This window comes from Podarcis tiliguerta, assembly GCF_965153285.1.
Source record: "Podarcis tiliguerta genome assembly, chromosome: 13".
In the NCBI taxonomy this organism is placed as follows: domain Eukaryota; kingdom Metazoa; phylum Chordata; class Lepidosauria; order Squamata; family Lacertidae; genus Podarcis; species Podarcis tiliguerta.
Window position 1 is genome coordinate 14731666 of NC_139546.1, and position 15927 is coordinate 14747592.

At 47.9% G+C, this 15927-nt stretch overlaps 1 protein-coding gene across 1 annotated transcript in view; it reads right to left on the bottom strand.

The window, feature by feature from the left end:
• Positions 1–2051: 2051 nt before the first annotated feature.
• WNT3 (Wnt family member 3) overlaps positions 2052–15927 on the bottom strand; it is a 43526-nt gene continuing 29650 nt past the window's right edge. Inside the window, exons 2-5 of the mRNA XM_083407928.1 lie at positions 14881–15122; positions 10168–10433; positions 6410–6893; positions 2052–2948 (exon numbers count right to left, since the gene is read on the bottom strand). Coding sequence (XP_083264054.1) covers positions 6414–6893; positions 10168–10433; positions 14881–15122 — 988 coding nt within the window. The 3' untranslated portion in view covers positions 2052–2948; positions 6410–6413. The remainder of the gene's footprint in view (positions 2949–6409; positions 6894–10167; positions 10434–14880; positions 15123–15927) is intronic.

The window sequence follows — 15927 nt, forward strand, 5'->3', positions numbered from 1 at the left end:
GGGAAGGATGAAAAGGAGAGCTGTGGAAATGATCAAGAAGGTAAAATCCCCGTGAGGAAAGAAATCGTGTTAGTTCAGACCAGGGGAAACAAAATATTAATGTGGGACAAACCTCTCTTGCATCTTTCCAGTGGTTTTTAAAAAAATCAAAAATCTTGGAGGATGAATACCGTATTTTTTGCTCTATAAGACGCACTAGACCACAAGACGCACCTAGTTTTTGGAGGAGGAAAACAAGAAAAAAATATTCTGAATCTCAGAACCAGAGCAGCAAGAGGGATCGCTGTGCAGTGAAAGCAGCAACCCCTCTTGCTGTTTTGGCTTCTGGGATAGCTGCGCAGCCTGCATTCGCTCCATAAGACGCACACACATTTCCCCTTACTTTTTAGGAGGGAAAAAGTGAATCTTATAGAGCAAAAAATACGGTAATTCTTTTCCATCTCCTTCTGCTTGGAACTATCCAGTAAGTCTAAGGCAGGGAGCAGAAACCTGTGGCACTCCAGATCTTGTTGGACTGCCAACTCCCTTTGGCCCCAGCCAGCATGGCTAGTGGTCAAAGTTGACGGCAGTTGAGAGTCCTCATCTGCAGAGCCATGGTTTCCCTGCCCCGAAGGCAGTTTGATCTGGTGGTGCTGTTGCAGTCTTTTGGAAATCGGAGAGACTGCTGGAGCAAGAAAAAACAGAGACATATCTAGGACAAAAAGACATAATAAAAGTGATCCTGATTGACAAGATTTTAAGAGAAACAAGAGGAAAGTATTAGCATGCTTGGGGGACCCCAAGTTGTGGAAGTGTGTGTGTGTGGCAACAACCCTAAAGGTAAAGGACCCCTGACAGTTAAGTCCAGTCAAAAACGACTCTGGGGTTGTGGCGCTCATCTCGCTCTATAGGCCAAGGGAGCTGGCGGTTGTCTGCAGAAAGTTTTTCCGGGTTACGTGGCCAGCATGTCTAAGCCACTTCTGGTGCAATGGAACACTGAAGCCAGAGCAGTGCACAGAAACGCCGTTTACCTTCCCGCCGTAGCGGTACCTATTTATCTACTTGCACAGGCATGCTTTCGAACTGCTATGTTGGCAGGAGCAGGGACCGAGCAACGGGAGCTCACCCCATCGTGGGGATTCAAACCACTGACCTTCTGATAGGCAAGCCCAAGAGGCTCAGTGGTTTAGAGCACAGCGCCACCCACGTCCCATCCACAAAAAACCCAACCTATCCACAAAAAACCCCCACAACCTCAGTGACCATGAATGTTGCAGAGAGTTAGAATGCCTTGCTTGAAACTCTGAACTCCTTTTGGGAGAGAGGACACATTGTGATGCGCTGCTGCAGACCTCACTTGCTCTAACAGCAAACTCCAGTGCTTGAGTCCCTTTCAAAATGGAGCCGCCCCAAAATAAGATGGCGGTCTCTCCCGACCTGCAGAAATATGTGCATTTGCACATTAAAAGATAATGGTGTTTCTTAACAATCTAAAACCTGCCTGACGGGAACCTTTTGAGCATCTTGATGGCAGCTGAGCCTGCAGAGGAAAAAACGGTCTAAAGAAACTGGAAGACTGGGAGGCAATGGGAGTATTCCAATCATGTCTGTATTTTGAGACATGGAAGGACAGTTGACCAAGCCCCTTTCCCCATCAAAAGCAAAAAGTATTATGGGATGAGAAGGAAGAAGTGACTTGCTCAAACCGCTGACAGCTTTTATAAGTATCCTAAAATGGGAAGGGAAGGATAAGAGTTGGGGGCTACCTCTCCCAACTCCAGAACTGTGGACCTTATAAAATACCCAGGTTTGAGGATGACAGCCTTTTAGCATGCTGTAAAGGTAAGCAGGGGTGTGTGTTTTTATTGCTTCCTTGCTCCTGAAACTCTACCCACCAACCCTGAGCCTTCACAGCACTACAAGGCTCCCATTCCATTGTCTGGAGCGATGAAGAGGAAGAAGCACCTCTCTTAATGGGCGGAGAAATGTAATGTTTTGTTGCAAGTTCCACTTGTTTCCTCTAATAGCAGATTCAAACAGCCAAGTGCTTTTATCAGTTTGGAAACAAGGATCCATCTCAATGTTTTGTTGTTGCAGATCCCATCGGTTGCCCTCCTGTTAACTCAACCTGCTGGGAAATGCTGTTAAGGTTTTAACAAAGGTTTACATTTTGAAGGAGGGGCTGGTGCTGCAGCTACTTCCAAGGCCCCCCCCCCCCCGCCACCATGCCAGTTCTTTTGGAATGTGCCTGGGTTATAGCAACACAACTGTATATACACATTAAATAGGGGGGTTTGGGGAAACCCCGTTGAAAGGAGAACGATGAGACGCTCTTTACTCTCTCTCCCCCACCCCCCACCCGCCCCCTTCAACACCAAAATCATTGCTGCTTCCACAGTGGATGACTCAAAACTCAGGCCGGGCATACAGGTGTGTGAGTGAGGAGGGAAGCTCACGGTTTGAACGCATGAAGCGATTCACAAAACAACTGCAGTCGTCGCTTGATGACTCCGAGGCCATCACAGGGTTGCCTTTTGTTTTCTTGAGCACCGACATGCTTTTTCTGCACCTAGGTTTCCGCAGTGAGCAGCTGTAACCATGCCCCTCTCGTCAGTGTCGCTACAGCCTTGCTCAGTCCTTAGGGTTTTCAAAAATATATTATATTCTGATATGTGCAACAACAACAAAAACCAGACCCCTCCCGTAACCCAAAACTGTTTCGGCTTGAAATCAGGAACCTGTTTTAACAAGAAAGAAGGGAGATGCTGGCAGGATTGGCCGAAGGTCCAAGGAAGTCTTGTTATGTTGATTTCCAACAGGGTGGTTCTTCCGCCATTGCCTGCCTTGGCTAGGAAGGAGGGAGAGAAAGGCTCCTGTTTTTTCTTCTCCGTGTTCAGGCGTCAGGGGCTGCAACGCTGGTGTTTCCTGGCAGTCTCTTCACATTTATCATTCCGCTCTATCAAGGGCCTCTTTCCAGGAAGACAAAGCAAGAAAAAACAACAGCACGATCACTGCCAATGTTATTATTATTATTATTATTATTATTATTATTATTATTATTACAGTGGTGCCCCGCAAGACGAATGCCTCGCAAGACGGAAAACCCGCTAGACGAAAGGGTTTTCCGTTTTGGAGGTGCTTCGCAAAACGAATTTGCTATGGGCTTGCTTCGCAAGACAAAAATGTCTTGCGATTCCTTGGTTTTTTCCCCCCCTCCCAGCCTTTTTCCCAAGCCCCTAAGCCGCTTAACAGCTGTTCGCTAAACAGCTTAACAGCTGATCTAAGCTTCTTATCAGCTGATCTAAGCCGCTAATAGCCTTTTAGCAGCTAATCCGCTGATCCCTTAAGCCTTTAATAGCCGCTAATAGCCTTTTAGCAGCTAATCCGCTGATCCCTTAAGCCTTTAATAGCCGCTAATAGCCGCTAATAGCGCTAATCCGCTAATGGGCTTGCTTCGCAAGACGAAAAAAACCGCAAGACGAAGAGACTCGCGGAACGGATTCTTTTCGTCTTGCGAGGCACCACTATATTATTATTATTATTAGGGTTTCTTTCCCCTGTCTTAACAGCAGTCACCTTGTCCATCGCTGGCTCTCCTGCCTTGATTTTTATTTTTAAATGAAAATCTGCCATCGGGTGGGGAAGGGAGTCAAATTGGGAACATTGTGCAGCTTGGGAAGAGCGTCACTGCTTCCGTGATCAAAATGGCTTCCAAAAGGCGTCTGTGCTCCATGGGAGCAAACAACCTCAGGGAAAGGTTTCAGTCGGGGAACGGCCCGTCCCAAGTCACCCTCGTGCTTGCTTTTAATTGTTTTTAAAAATACAAGGGAAGCCATCAGGACTTCCATACTGTCTTGGTCACATCTATGCCATACATTTAAAAGCATAACAGTGTTTAACAGTCATAGAGAATCCTGGGGACTGCAGTTGTTTAGGGTGCTGGGAACTTTAGTTCTGTGAGGTCCACATCTTTAAAAAGAAAACCAAAAAACCTGCAGTTCCTAGGATTCATTGTGAGACCCCTGACTGCTAGTGACGGAGTGTCTGAACAGGGGAGGTTTCACACTGTTTCCCGCAGAATTATCGCCAGGTGTGCCATGTTCTACAGGGAACATGATGTTGGACTCCCAGCACCTTGGCCAACACTCAGGGAAGATAGAAGTCAGCGTTCAGCAACCTCTGCAAAGCCACAGGTTCACAAACCATGTCCTAGAATCTCCTTAAAGGAGGCAGGAGGCAGACTAAGCAAGAGGGATATTGTTCTGCTATCTGTGCCATAATATGGAGCAGCCTGCATCCTTATCACCTGCTCCGCATCTTGTACGTAATCTTTACTCTCATCGTGAAAGGTGTTCATATTGGTGTTGAGATCTCCTAAGCTATTTTACTCTCAAATCGGGGTAACCCAAGACCTAAACAGTACTTAACATCCCTATCCCTAAATAGCCTCGGTCCTGTATACCTGAAGGAGCGTCTCCACCCCCATCATCCAGCCCGGACACTGAGGTCCAGCTCCGAGGGCCTTCTGGTAGTTCCCTTGCTGCAAGAAGTGAGGTTACAGGGAACCAGGCAGAGGGCCTTCTCGGTAGTGGCGCCTGCCCCGTGGAACGCCCTCCCACCAGATGTCAAGGCTGTAAACAACTATTTTACTTTTAAAAGACAACTGAAGGCGGCCCTGTTTAGGGAAGTTTTTAATGTCTGACGCTGTATTGTTTTTAATATTCGGTTGGAACCCGCCCAGAGTGGCTGGGGAAACCCAGCCAGATGGGTGGGGTATAAATAAATTATTATTATTATTATTATTATTATTATTATTATTATTATTATTATTATTATGTGAACTGGCAGGACAATGGGGAGAAGGAAGAGAAGATCCTGGAGACGTATCTCTGGAACTGGGATACACCACTGGGGATGGGGAAGGAGAGGTTGGTGGAGGAAGTACTCACAGGGTGACAGAGGATGGTGAGGGGGTGGGGGTCAGTGCAAAGGAACCAGAGCAGCAGGACCCATCTCAAGAGCCAGAGGGGCCCCTGTCTCCACCAACATGGCGGGCTCTGAAGTGTAGGGGGCAGCGGGCAGGGTGCTTTAGGAGGCCGAGGCAAGCAAGGGTCCACAGCCCAGCTCCCTAGCTGGCCAGGTGGGGCTCACTAGCTCTGGGAGGGGATGTGTGATTCCTCAGCTGGAGAAGGCTTGGGACAGGTAGGGGCCTTGTGTATCTGAAGGAGCCTTTTCGTTCAGCCTGGACACTGAGATCCAGCACTGAGGGCCTTCTGGCGGTTACCTTGCTGCAAGACATGAAGCTACAGGGAACCAGGCACAGGGCCTTCTCAGTGATGACACCTGTCCTGTGGAACGCCCTTCCATCAGATGTCAAGGAGATGAGTAACGATACAACCTTTAGAAGACATCTGAAGGCAGCCCTGTGTAGGGAAGCTTTTTTTTTAACGTGTAATGTTTTTATGGTGCTTTTATCTATGTTGGAAGCCACCTGGAGTGGCTAAGGCAACCTAGTAAGATGGATGGGGTGCAAATATTATCAATCCCAGATGCTGCAGTCAGCATGCATTCAACACAACCCATACTACTACTACTACTACTACTAATAATAATAATAATAATAATACACTGAGTGGCTTCCAACAGAATATTAAAAACACAGTAAAACATCACACATTAAAAACTTCCATAGACAGGGCTGCCTTCAGATGTCTTCTAAAAGTCAGGTAGTTGCTTATTTCCTTGACATCTGATGGGAGGGCGTTCCCACAGGGCAGGCACCACCACCAAGAAGGCCCTCTGCCTGGTTCCCTGTAACCTCACTCCTCGCAGTGAGGGAACCGCCAGAAGGCCCTTGGAGCCGGACCTCAGTGTCCACACTGAACAATGGGGGTGGAGACGCTCTTTCAGGTATACTGGGCCGAGGCCGTTTAGGGCTTTAAAGGTCAGCACCCACACTTTGAATTGTGCTCAGAAACGTACTGGGAGCCAATGTAGATCTTTCAGGAGTGGTGTTATATGGCCTGGGCAGCTATTCCCAGTCACCAATCTAGCTGCCACATTCTGGATTAATTGTAGTTTCCGGGTCAAAGGTAGCCCCATGCAGAGCGTATGGCAGTAGTCCAAGCTGGAGATAACCAGAGCATGCACCACTCTGGCGAGACAGTCTGCGGGCAGGTACCAGATGCGTACCAGATGGAGCTGATAAACAGCTGCCCTGGACACAGAATTGACCTGCGCCTCCATGGACAGCTGTGAGTCCAAAATGACCCCCAGGCTGCACACCTGGTCCTTCAGGGGCACAGTTACCCCATTCAGGACCAGGGAATCCTCCACACCCGCCCACCCCCTGTCCCCCCAAAACAGTACTTCTGTCTTGCCAGGATTCAACCTCGATCTGTTAGCCGCCATCCGTCCTCCCACTGCCTACCTTTTTATTTGCACGTGTGGACATCATAAACTCGGATGCATTCCTGGCAGCTGACATAGCAGCACCAGTGGAAGATGCAGTGGCACTTCTCCTTCCTCTTCTCCGTCCGGGTGTTGTGGCCGCGGCCACAGCAGAGCAAGTCGCACCCGTCGATCCCGTGCGAGGTCACGTTGCACATCCTGTCTCGGGTGCCAAAGGAGCCGGTCTCGGGGTTGGGCTCGCAGAAGTTGGGCGAGTTCTCGTAGTAGACCAAGTCGCGCTCCGTCGGCGGCTTGAAGAGGGCGTATTTCGCACGCAGCGTCTCCACCCACCCGCGAGACTCCCGGTGTTTCTCCACCACCATCTCCGAAGCGCTGTCATATTTGTCCTTCAAGTAGTCCCCAATGGCGCGGAAATCCGGCTGGGCCCACCAGCATGTTTTGACCTCGCAGCTGCCCGACAGCCCGTGGCACTTACATTTCAGGTGCATGTGGTCCAAGATCGTCTAAACCAAAGCGAAACAAAAACATGCCAGTCAAGTCCAGAGAAGCACCCACAGGGCATCTTCCATCTAGGCTCTATTGGGGCTAAGGCCATGGACCAGGCAAGATTATTCTAATACAGTCATACCTCGTGTTGCGTTAGGTTCATGTTGCTTCTTTTCGGCTTGCGAATGCGGCAAACTTGGAAGTGTATACAGTGGTACCTCTGGTTATGTACTTAATTCGTTCCGGAGGTCCGTTCTTAACCTGAAACTGTTCTTAACCTGAGGTACCACTTTAGCTAATGGGGCCTCCTGCTGCAGCCACCGCGCAATTTCTGTTCTCATCCTGAAGCAAAGTTCTTAACCCGAGGTACTGTTTCTGAGTTAGCGGAGTCTGTAACCTGAAGCATATGTAACCTGAAGTGTATGTAACCCGAGGTACCACTGTACTTCTGGATTTCGCTGCCTGTGCATGCACAGAAGCGTTCTGTGCACTTCGCACATGCGCAGAAGTGCTGTATCGCGCTCCGGGCGTGTGCAGAAGCGCCGCTCTAGTTGCGGACTTTTCGGAGTGCAAATGGTACCCTGGAATGGACAGTGGTACCTTGGTTCTTGAACGTCTCCTTTGACGAACGTTTTGGAACCCAAACTCCGAAAACCCAGAAGTAAATGATTCCGTTTCCAAATGCGACTCAGAAGTCAAATGCCTTCCGCTGCGTGTTTTTCAATTTTCTCAATTGAATTTGCAGGCAGCCCTTTGTGCCTCGGTTTTCGAACGGTCTTCTGGAACGGATTATGTTCGAGAACTGAGTTACCACTGTATATATATGATTACAGGGGCAAGATTGTTACATGCGCAAGGATGGAAGGATACAATCCTGCTATGGAGGGATGGTTGATAAAATGATTGGACTGAGATGGCAAAGTTGACGTGTTTAATTAGAGAGAGAAAATCGTTGGCATTGATTAAGGATTGGAAACTTCTTATGTACTTTTTGCAGGAAAGAGAAAATGGACTTGTAATATATGGATCTGAAGACTGGAAAAATATTGGCTTATAGAAAATAAAATAGCTGGATGTTATTGAGTGAATACTATATTGAGCTGACAGACAGAGAATGGGAAGTCTTTTATCCTTTTCCATTTTCTTTTCTTTCTCTCTCTTTCCTTTTTGTTTTAAATTCTGATTTTATAACCAAAGATTTCACTAACTAGATGCAGTAGTGGAAATTTTGAGTTTTGTGTTTGGTGGTGGTTGTTGTTTTGGATTTCCCGACGATATAATCACATGATCAGCATACAGGTGAATTGTACAGTTGTTTCAGCCGCACCTTCTTCAATGTTAATATTTTGTCATTTGGCCAGGGTTAGCGACTCTAAAGCTACTGAGAAAAATAAAACGGACAAAGAGACATCTTTGCATAGTTCCTTTTTAGCGGTATCATTTTTTTTCTTGAAAGTGAACTCTGCACTCAAATGCTTTCATGCAAATTTCTCTCATTAGACTTCTTCATTAAGGAAAAAATGCTACCAACCACTACTTTGCTCCATGAATTGTCATTCAAACCTTAAGGCCTTGATTTAATAAGGAAATTGGGTGGTAATTATGATAGAATAGTAAGCTGTTTGAATAGCGTTTTAGATTGTTCAGCCCTGCAAAGGCAAATTTATTTTATTACCCCCCATATTGCTGGTGGGCACTGAGGATGAGAATAGTTTGTCTAAGGGAAACAAATGGCAGAGGTCAAGTTATTTGCAGCCCAGCTATTTAGCTACCATGTTACACTGTATATGATTCCTGTCTTGCTAAATCATATCTGCATTTTGGCATGATTTCAGCACAATCCAATGCACATTTACTTGCTAGTAAATGCAGACAGCTTTCAGCGGCTTTCTTTATCTCTTCTCTGTTGACCAAGGCCTCTATCTCTTCTGTATAATTCTCCCATACTCTTGGATGTCATATTTACTTAACTCAGTTCTGGGTAATATTTCTGAATTTTTATTGGGTGACTAAAAGATCAGTTCATAGGGTATGCTATGTTGAACCATGGTTTAGCACGAATGAGCAGATGTGCAGCTTTCTGAGGAGAAGATTGTAGTAACTCCTCTCCCAGTGCCACAGTTGCTAGACTACCTGGGGCTAAACCGTGGTTTGGCTTAGCATTGTGTCTAAACTGCAAAGCGCCCATCTACACCTGCCAAGAGCACACCAGGAAGGCTATGGAACAAGTGCAAATATCTGCTGGAAATGTAAAGAAAAAGAAGGCACCTTTTACCATATGTGGTGGAGGTGTAAGGTAATACAGTCGTACCTCGGGTTACATACGCTTCAGGTTACATACGCTTCAGGTTACAGACTCCGCTAACCCAGAAATAGTACCTCGGGTTAAGAACTTTGCTTCAGAATGAGAACAGAAATCGCGCAGCGGCAGCGGGAGGCCCCATTAGCTAAAGTGGTGCCTCAGGTTAAGAACAGTTTCAGGTTAAGAACGGACCTCCGGAACGAATTAAGTTCTTAACCTGAGGTACCACTGTAAAAGCGTTATGGGAAATGATACATAATGGATTGGGGGGGGGGGAATGTTTAAAATAACGTTTGTGGAAAAACCCAGAGGCTTTTTTTATTAGGAATGGTAGGTACCAATATTCCAAAGGAGCAGAAAATACTTTTTATGTATGTGACGACAGCCGCACGGATGTTACTAGCTCAGAGATGGAAAGAAAACCAAGTCCCTACCAAAGAGGAATGGCAAACTAAGCTGTTGGATTATGCCAAAATGGCAAAACTGACCTGCAGGCTCAGGAACCAAGAAGACCTAAACTTCAATGGGTTAGACAAGGTGGCCTCCTTAGGCCTGGGTTTAGTCACATTTTGGAGTTCTCTGTTCTTACACCGGAGGCCTATCCAGCGAGTAAGCTAGGCAAAATGGGGAAGGACACAGTGGCGTAGCGTGGGGGGTGCAGGGGGGGCCGGCCGCACCGGGCGCAACATCGGGGGGGGGGGGGGCGCTCACACTCGCAGCTCTCTGCCCCTACCTGGCTCACTCACTGCAGTGCTGGCTGTGTGAATCCGATCCGAGCCGCCACCCACTGTGGAGGGGAGGGTGCCAGGCGTGTGGTGCGGTGCGGAGAGAGAGCAAGGGACTATCTGGGGGAGGGACAGTGCAGTGGGGGGGGGCGCAAATTACTTGCCTTGCCCCGGGTGCTGACAACCCACGCTACGCCACTGGAAGGACATCTTTCCCCGATGCTGTCTTGAGAAAAGGACAAAGAGGTGAAGGGCCACACTCACTGTTCTCCCAGCTTCATTATTGTGCCTGTTCATGGCGGAGCGGGCATCCGGGCGGTTTTCCCGGGCGTCGGCAAACTCCCGCGAAACCAGCACACCAAAGTCAGCGTCCTCGCTGCAGCCTCCCCATTTCCAACCTTCGCCCGGTGGCCCCTTGTGATGCGAGTCGCAACCGCAGATGGTGGACGTGCCTTCAGCGCAGGAGCGAGTGACGGCGAAGGCCACGCCGGCTGAGGCGATGGCATGGACAAAGGCAGATTCTCGCGTGGCTGCGAACAAGAGGGAGAAAAAGAGCCGGTTATTTTGCAAGCTGCGATCTGATCATTTGCCTTCCCATATGAAGCAGCTTGTGGCTTTTGGATTTGAAAGTTCAGGCCCACAATCAAAAACTCCTGTCTTTGTTCCCTTGTAGCAGAATTAGATTTCTTCCAAGTTCTGCCTCCTGCTATCTGCCCTTTTAGTATTTCTTTTTTAAAAAATGAGATTGTGTGCTATCTTTTGTTTTGTATGAAATGCTGCAGAGAGCTGCTTTGGGAGTTTGCGTCCAACAGTGAGGAATAATCCATCGCCGAGCTATGCTCAGAACAGGGACTGGGGCAGAAATGTAGGGGTTAGGCTCTTTGGAAAACGTGTCGTTGTCCATTCAGAAACTCCAGCATAAAGATTTAATTCCTTTTCTGTTGGTAGCTGCATAGCTAGTAACAGCGTATCACTGGAAATCGCAGGTGGAGCTACCTCTTGAGACTGGGTTCAACAAAATTTGGGTTATAGCTAGTTCAGAACGACTAACTGGGCTTAGAAGAATTGCAAATGGGTTTATTATAAGGAACATCTTTGGTGAAACCTAGATGGACTGCCAACATTTTAAGACCATGTAAAATGATGCCATAGGCTTGATGCTTTGTTCTTTTCTTTGCGAATGACTGTACTGTATAATTAAAAACTCCAAAAACAAACGCTTTTCAGCTGTAAAAAGAGTGCACCTTCGATTTTAAATCTGGAAAACAAGAGTGCCCCTGGCCTTGGACGTTTTGGAACCGACTCGAGCCAAAGTAGCTCCCCCTCAGGAAGGTTGCCTTCGAAAAATAAAGTAAGATACGGCGTGCGAAGATAAAAACTCTGAGGGGAAAGTTGCTACCTCAAAACCGACGGAGGCTTCCGAAGATTTGGGAAAAGGCTGTCTGGAAGAAAGCCCAACTCTCCACCCCACCCCATGAGGCATGGGGGGTTGCCTGAGAGAGATTTCCCAGTGGCAAAATTGAAAGTTCCCAGAAGCGCTGAGGGGGCCGGGTTGGGGGGCAGAGCCGGGGTGGATTAGGGGCTCTTGACAGAGCTCCACTGTAACGGTCTCCTATCCAGACCCCGTTACCTGCTGGGACACTCAATTTGCCATTGTTTGCGGAGTGTCACACTGTATTACCCACATAATGTGGAATGTTTCTGCCAGGCCCGGCAGTACCCACGGGGCTGGCATTCCCCGCGGCCACCCCTTGGCAACGGGGCCCGCGACCGCCCTGCCCTGCCATCCCCCCGCAAGCCCACCAGTCAGGCTAGGAAATCTCTATTGAGACCTCTGGTGCCGCCGGTGGCGAAAGGGCGTGTGAATGGCGCAGGGTTGTGAAACAGTTCAAGGTCTGGAACGATATCCCCCTGCCCCGGTTCACAGTGGGGATGGGAGCTTAGCTCTTTTCTCCTGGATATAAGCTCATTTTCTCTCCCTCCCCACCACCCGCCGCTGCCTTTAAATCTCCAGCGTTTATATCCAGTCCCCCTCTTTAAATGCAAATTTGTCATCTGTGTCACAGCTGAGGAACACTGCTGGGTTATCACAATGCTGTAGGGCCATTTCGCAGCCTCTGATTTCCTCAGCCGAGGCCCTGGAGATGCGGGTTTTGTTCGCCACATTTGTTCCAGGGAAATGCAGTCAGCTTCTCTTACACAGAGAGTCATTTGCTACGGCTCCCTGAGGAGGTAGCCTTTTCAGTCCTGAGGGGACCCACCTTTAACCTTGTTCTGCACCATGAGACCCACCTTTAACCATCCCCCCCCCTCAGCCTTTCAGAAACCTTTATTTATTTTTTAGGCCTTGAGGTGGTTAAAAACCTGTGTCTGAGCTGTGCTACTTCAGGCTGTGGGTGATAGCTGTCAGACTCCTCCATGTAAAAACACACACACAACACACTTCACTTTAGGCCAGTGGTTCCCGACCTTTTTTTGGCCATGCCACACCTAAAAAATGTAAAGGACCCCTGACAGTTAAGTCCAGTCATGAACGACTCTGGGGTTGCGGTGCTCATCTCGCTTTATGGGCCAAGGGAGCTGACGTTTGTCTGCAGACAGTTTTCCGGGTCATGTGGCCGGCATGACTAAGCCGCGTCTGGCGAAACCAGAGCAGCGTACAGAAACGCCGTTTACCTTCCCACCGGAGTGGTACCTATTTATCTACTTGCACTTTGACGTGCTTTCAAACTGCTAGGTTGGCAGGAGCAGGGACCAAGCAACGGGAGCTCACCCTGTCGCGGGGATTCAAACCGCCGACCTTCTGACTGGCAAGTCCAAGAGGCTCAGTGGTTTAGACCACAACACCACCCGCGTCTCTAAGCATCTCTAAAATCCTGATGCCCCTCCGCTGTGACATATAATTCTTCTTATTCAAAAAGTGAACTCCTATTCACATGGAGGAAGCATAAAAGGTCATTAACTTGGTCTAACTCATTCTCAAATTCCCCCCCCCATCAAATTGGGACCCCATGGGGCGTGTGCTCCACGTTGGGAACCACGGCTTTCGGCAGTGAGATATTCAGGAGATTTATTGTCCCTTAGCCTTTCGGCTGAGAAGCTAGTTTTCTATGTCAAGGAAAATGTCTGCCTGGAGGAGCGTTTGATCATGTTTCCCACCCTCCGCAGCCTAAAAGCCGAGACCAGAAAACGGGATTGTTCTTCCACTTTCTTGGTCTTCCTTTAACATGAAAACATGGTACAGTTAATATGGCCCGTTTAAGGCGTGGCACTAAGTTCAGCTCAGATTTCAGATACTGCTCCACCTTGGTTTTATTTATTAAAATTAAGCTGCTCGTTAGCTTGGGCGTGCCCACATGTGTAATTCATATCCTCCCTGGTTCCTTCTTTCCAAATTGATCGATCGTGGGGTTACATCAATCATGTTGTTATGGCTGGCTGGCTAATAAATCACGACTGACTGATACATTAATCACGTCTAGGCAGAGGGGATTTTACCACTTCCCCAGATTTTTGATTATTCAGACGTGGAGTGAAATTCTCTTCACTTTGCCCATTATTCCAAGTTGCCTCTCGATAAACTGCTGCTCTGAAATTTAATGAGATGGTTGGGGGCAATAAGAGAAAACGGGAATTAAATAAACACCTCCCCTGGAGAATGAAATATCCATTAAAAATGGTGTGTTTTTTACTACTGCGAGTTGTCACCTGTCTCCCTCCCTCGGAAAATAAAATGTACAAATTTAATGGTACGTGTAAATCCCTGTGGGCCCTCAGCGTGATCCACTGGGAAGGCCACCTGTCCAATGAGATGGCTGAGAACTTTGCAATGGCCTGGTAGGTTACTTTCACAGTTTCCCATTCAATTCATTGGGGTTTTCGCAGGAGATCTTATTGCTGGATGGTGTGTTTTGTTCCACAAGGCCTATATCATTCTCCTATGGGCTGTTGGGGGTGTCTGTGTGTGTGTGTACAGGCTTGGTAATTTGTTAATCTGTACTTGCCCTTAGGTGGGACATGGGTGACGCTGTGGGTTAAACCACAGAGCCTAGGACTTGCCGATCAGAAGGTCGGCATTTTGAATCCCTGTGACGGGGTGAGCTCCCGTTGCTCGGTCCCAGCTCCTGCCCACCTAGCAGTTCGAAAGCACGTCAAAGTGCAAGTAGATAAATAGTACCACTCCAGCAGGAAGGTAAACGGCGTTTCTATGCGCTGCTCTAGTTCGCCAGAAGTGGCTTAGTCCTGCTGGCCACATGATCCGGAAGCTGTACGCAGGCTCCCTCGGCCAATAAAGCGAGATGAGCACCGCAACCCCAGAGTCGGCCATGACTGGACCTAATGGTCAGGGGTCCCTTTACCTTTACTTGCCCTTAGACAGAGAGGATGTGAAGTATAGCTGTACGTGAGATCTTAGATCTGTCTTATTGAGCAGCTTACAGTAAATGCATTTTTTTCTTCCCTCCCTCCCTGTATGATTATACTGGGACAACCTATGCAGCCTCCCTCTGTTGTTTGCAACAAAGCTGTATATATATATATTTCCAGCAACATATAATTTGGTGTTGAAATCAGACTTTTTAAAAAAAAATTAGGAGAGTGACACACACATTATTTTGCAAGTCAACGCTCCGCATTAATGCCCGTAAACTGTTGCCATTTAAAAATTTTAAAAAATCAGCTGTAATTTTTTAAAATTAAAATCTTTTAAAGTCACGCTTTGCACAAACTGGGTGCCAGTTATTGGCATGTTCTATACGATAATCATGAAGCTGCCTTCTCCTTTCGGCTCAATGGGTTGATGCCTCTCAGCCTAAGCCAACTCACAGGGTTGCTGCGAGGAATAAATGAGGATTGAGAGAACGTTGAGCTGCTTGGATGAGAAAAAAAGTGGGGGAAGCGATGCGTAATAATGAATAAATTATGCTCCACTACTGGCAAGCTATGGGTGCCCCTCCTCTAACCCGGCTTGTGCTGTACCTTTATCGAGAACAGGCCCGAAAATGGCCAAGCTGTCGTCGATGGTGGTGCAGTTCCAACGCCGCCCTCGGAACTGGTGTTGGCATTCCTGGATTCCTAGCTTCACGCCCTCAGCCACGCTGGGCATGATCTCGATGTAGTTGCGGCAGAACCGGAGCTGCTTGGGCACTAAGCCAGGAATGGAACCGCACAGGATCGGCTGGGAGCCCAACGAGGTATATTGCTGGCCTAATGCGAGGGACCTGCAAAGGGAGAACATATACAACCCCCTGCTTGAAAGGGCATCGGGCACTTTGCATGCCCGCCCTGACTCTTCCACCCAATGGCAGACTGTCAGGAGCCAGCAGTCAATCACACCCTGCAAATGAGAGTTAACTCTTCATTCGCAAAATCAGGATCTGCACAGGAGGATCTGTCAGGCCTAATGAGCACAGCAACTCTTCTCTGGCAGGCCTTGCCCCTATGAAGAGGTTGCGGAGACCTCCCCACGGCTGCCTAAGCCGCCTCTTCTCCAGGGTTTACCCCAAGGATCTGAGCCTATGCCTGAAGTCAACCTCTGCTCTGCCCTTTTCATGCCTCTTCTGGTTCTGGGAGACCAGGGTTGCCTTGGGATATTTAAAGTCATAGCTAGTCAAAGGGCAGCCCCGGGACAGGATATCATGTATTGAAAACAATCCTGACATCTGCCTATTGAACCTGCTCCCAAGAGAACTAATTCTTCTATGTGAAATGTCCCGAACCAAAGGTCCACCTGACTCTACTTTGTTTTCTGAAAAGCTTTCAGATTTTTGAAAACAATCTGCATACCCATCCTGTCTTTCTTTAGCATTTGTTTTCTCGGGGGTAAATGTGTCTAGTTCATTCGGTCTTTCTTACTATCATTCATTGTGCATGGCAGTTTATCAACGTTCGTAAATCAAACTGAGAATTGTCTCTGCCCCTAAAGATATTGCAGTCTAAAATTAACAATGAAGGAGGGAGGGAGGGAGAGAAAGAGAGGGAGAGAAAGAAAGAAAGAAAGAAAGAAAGAAAGAAAGAAAGAAAGAA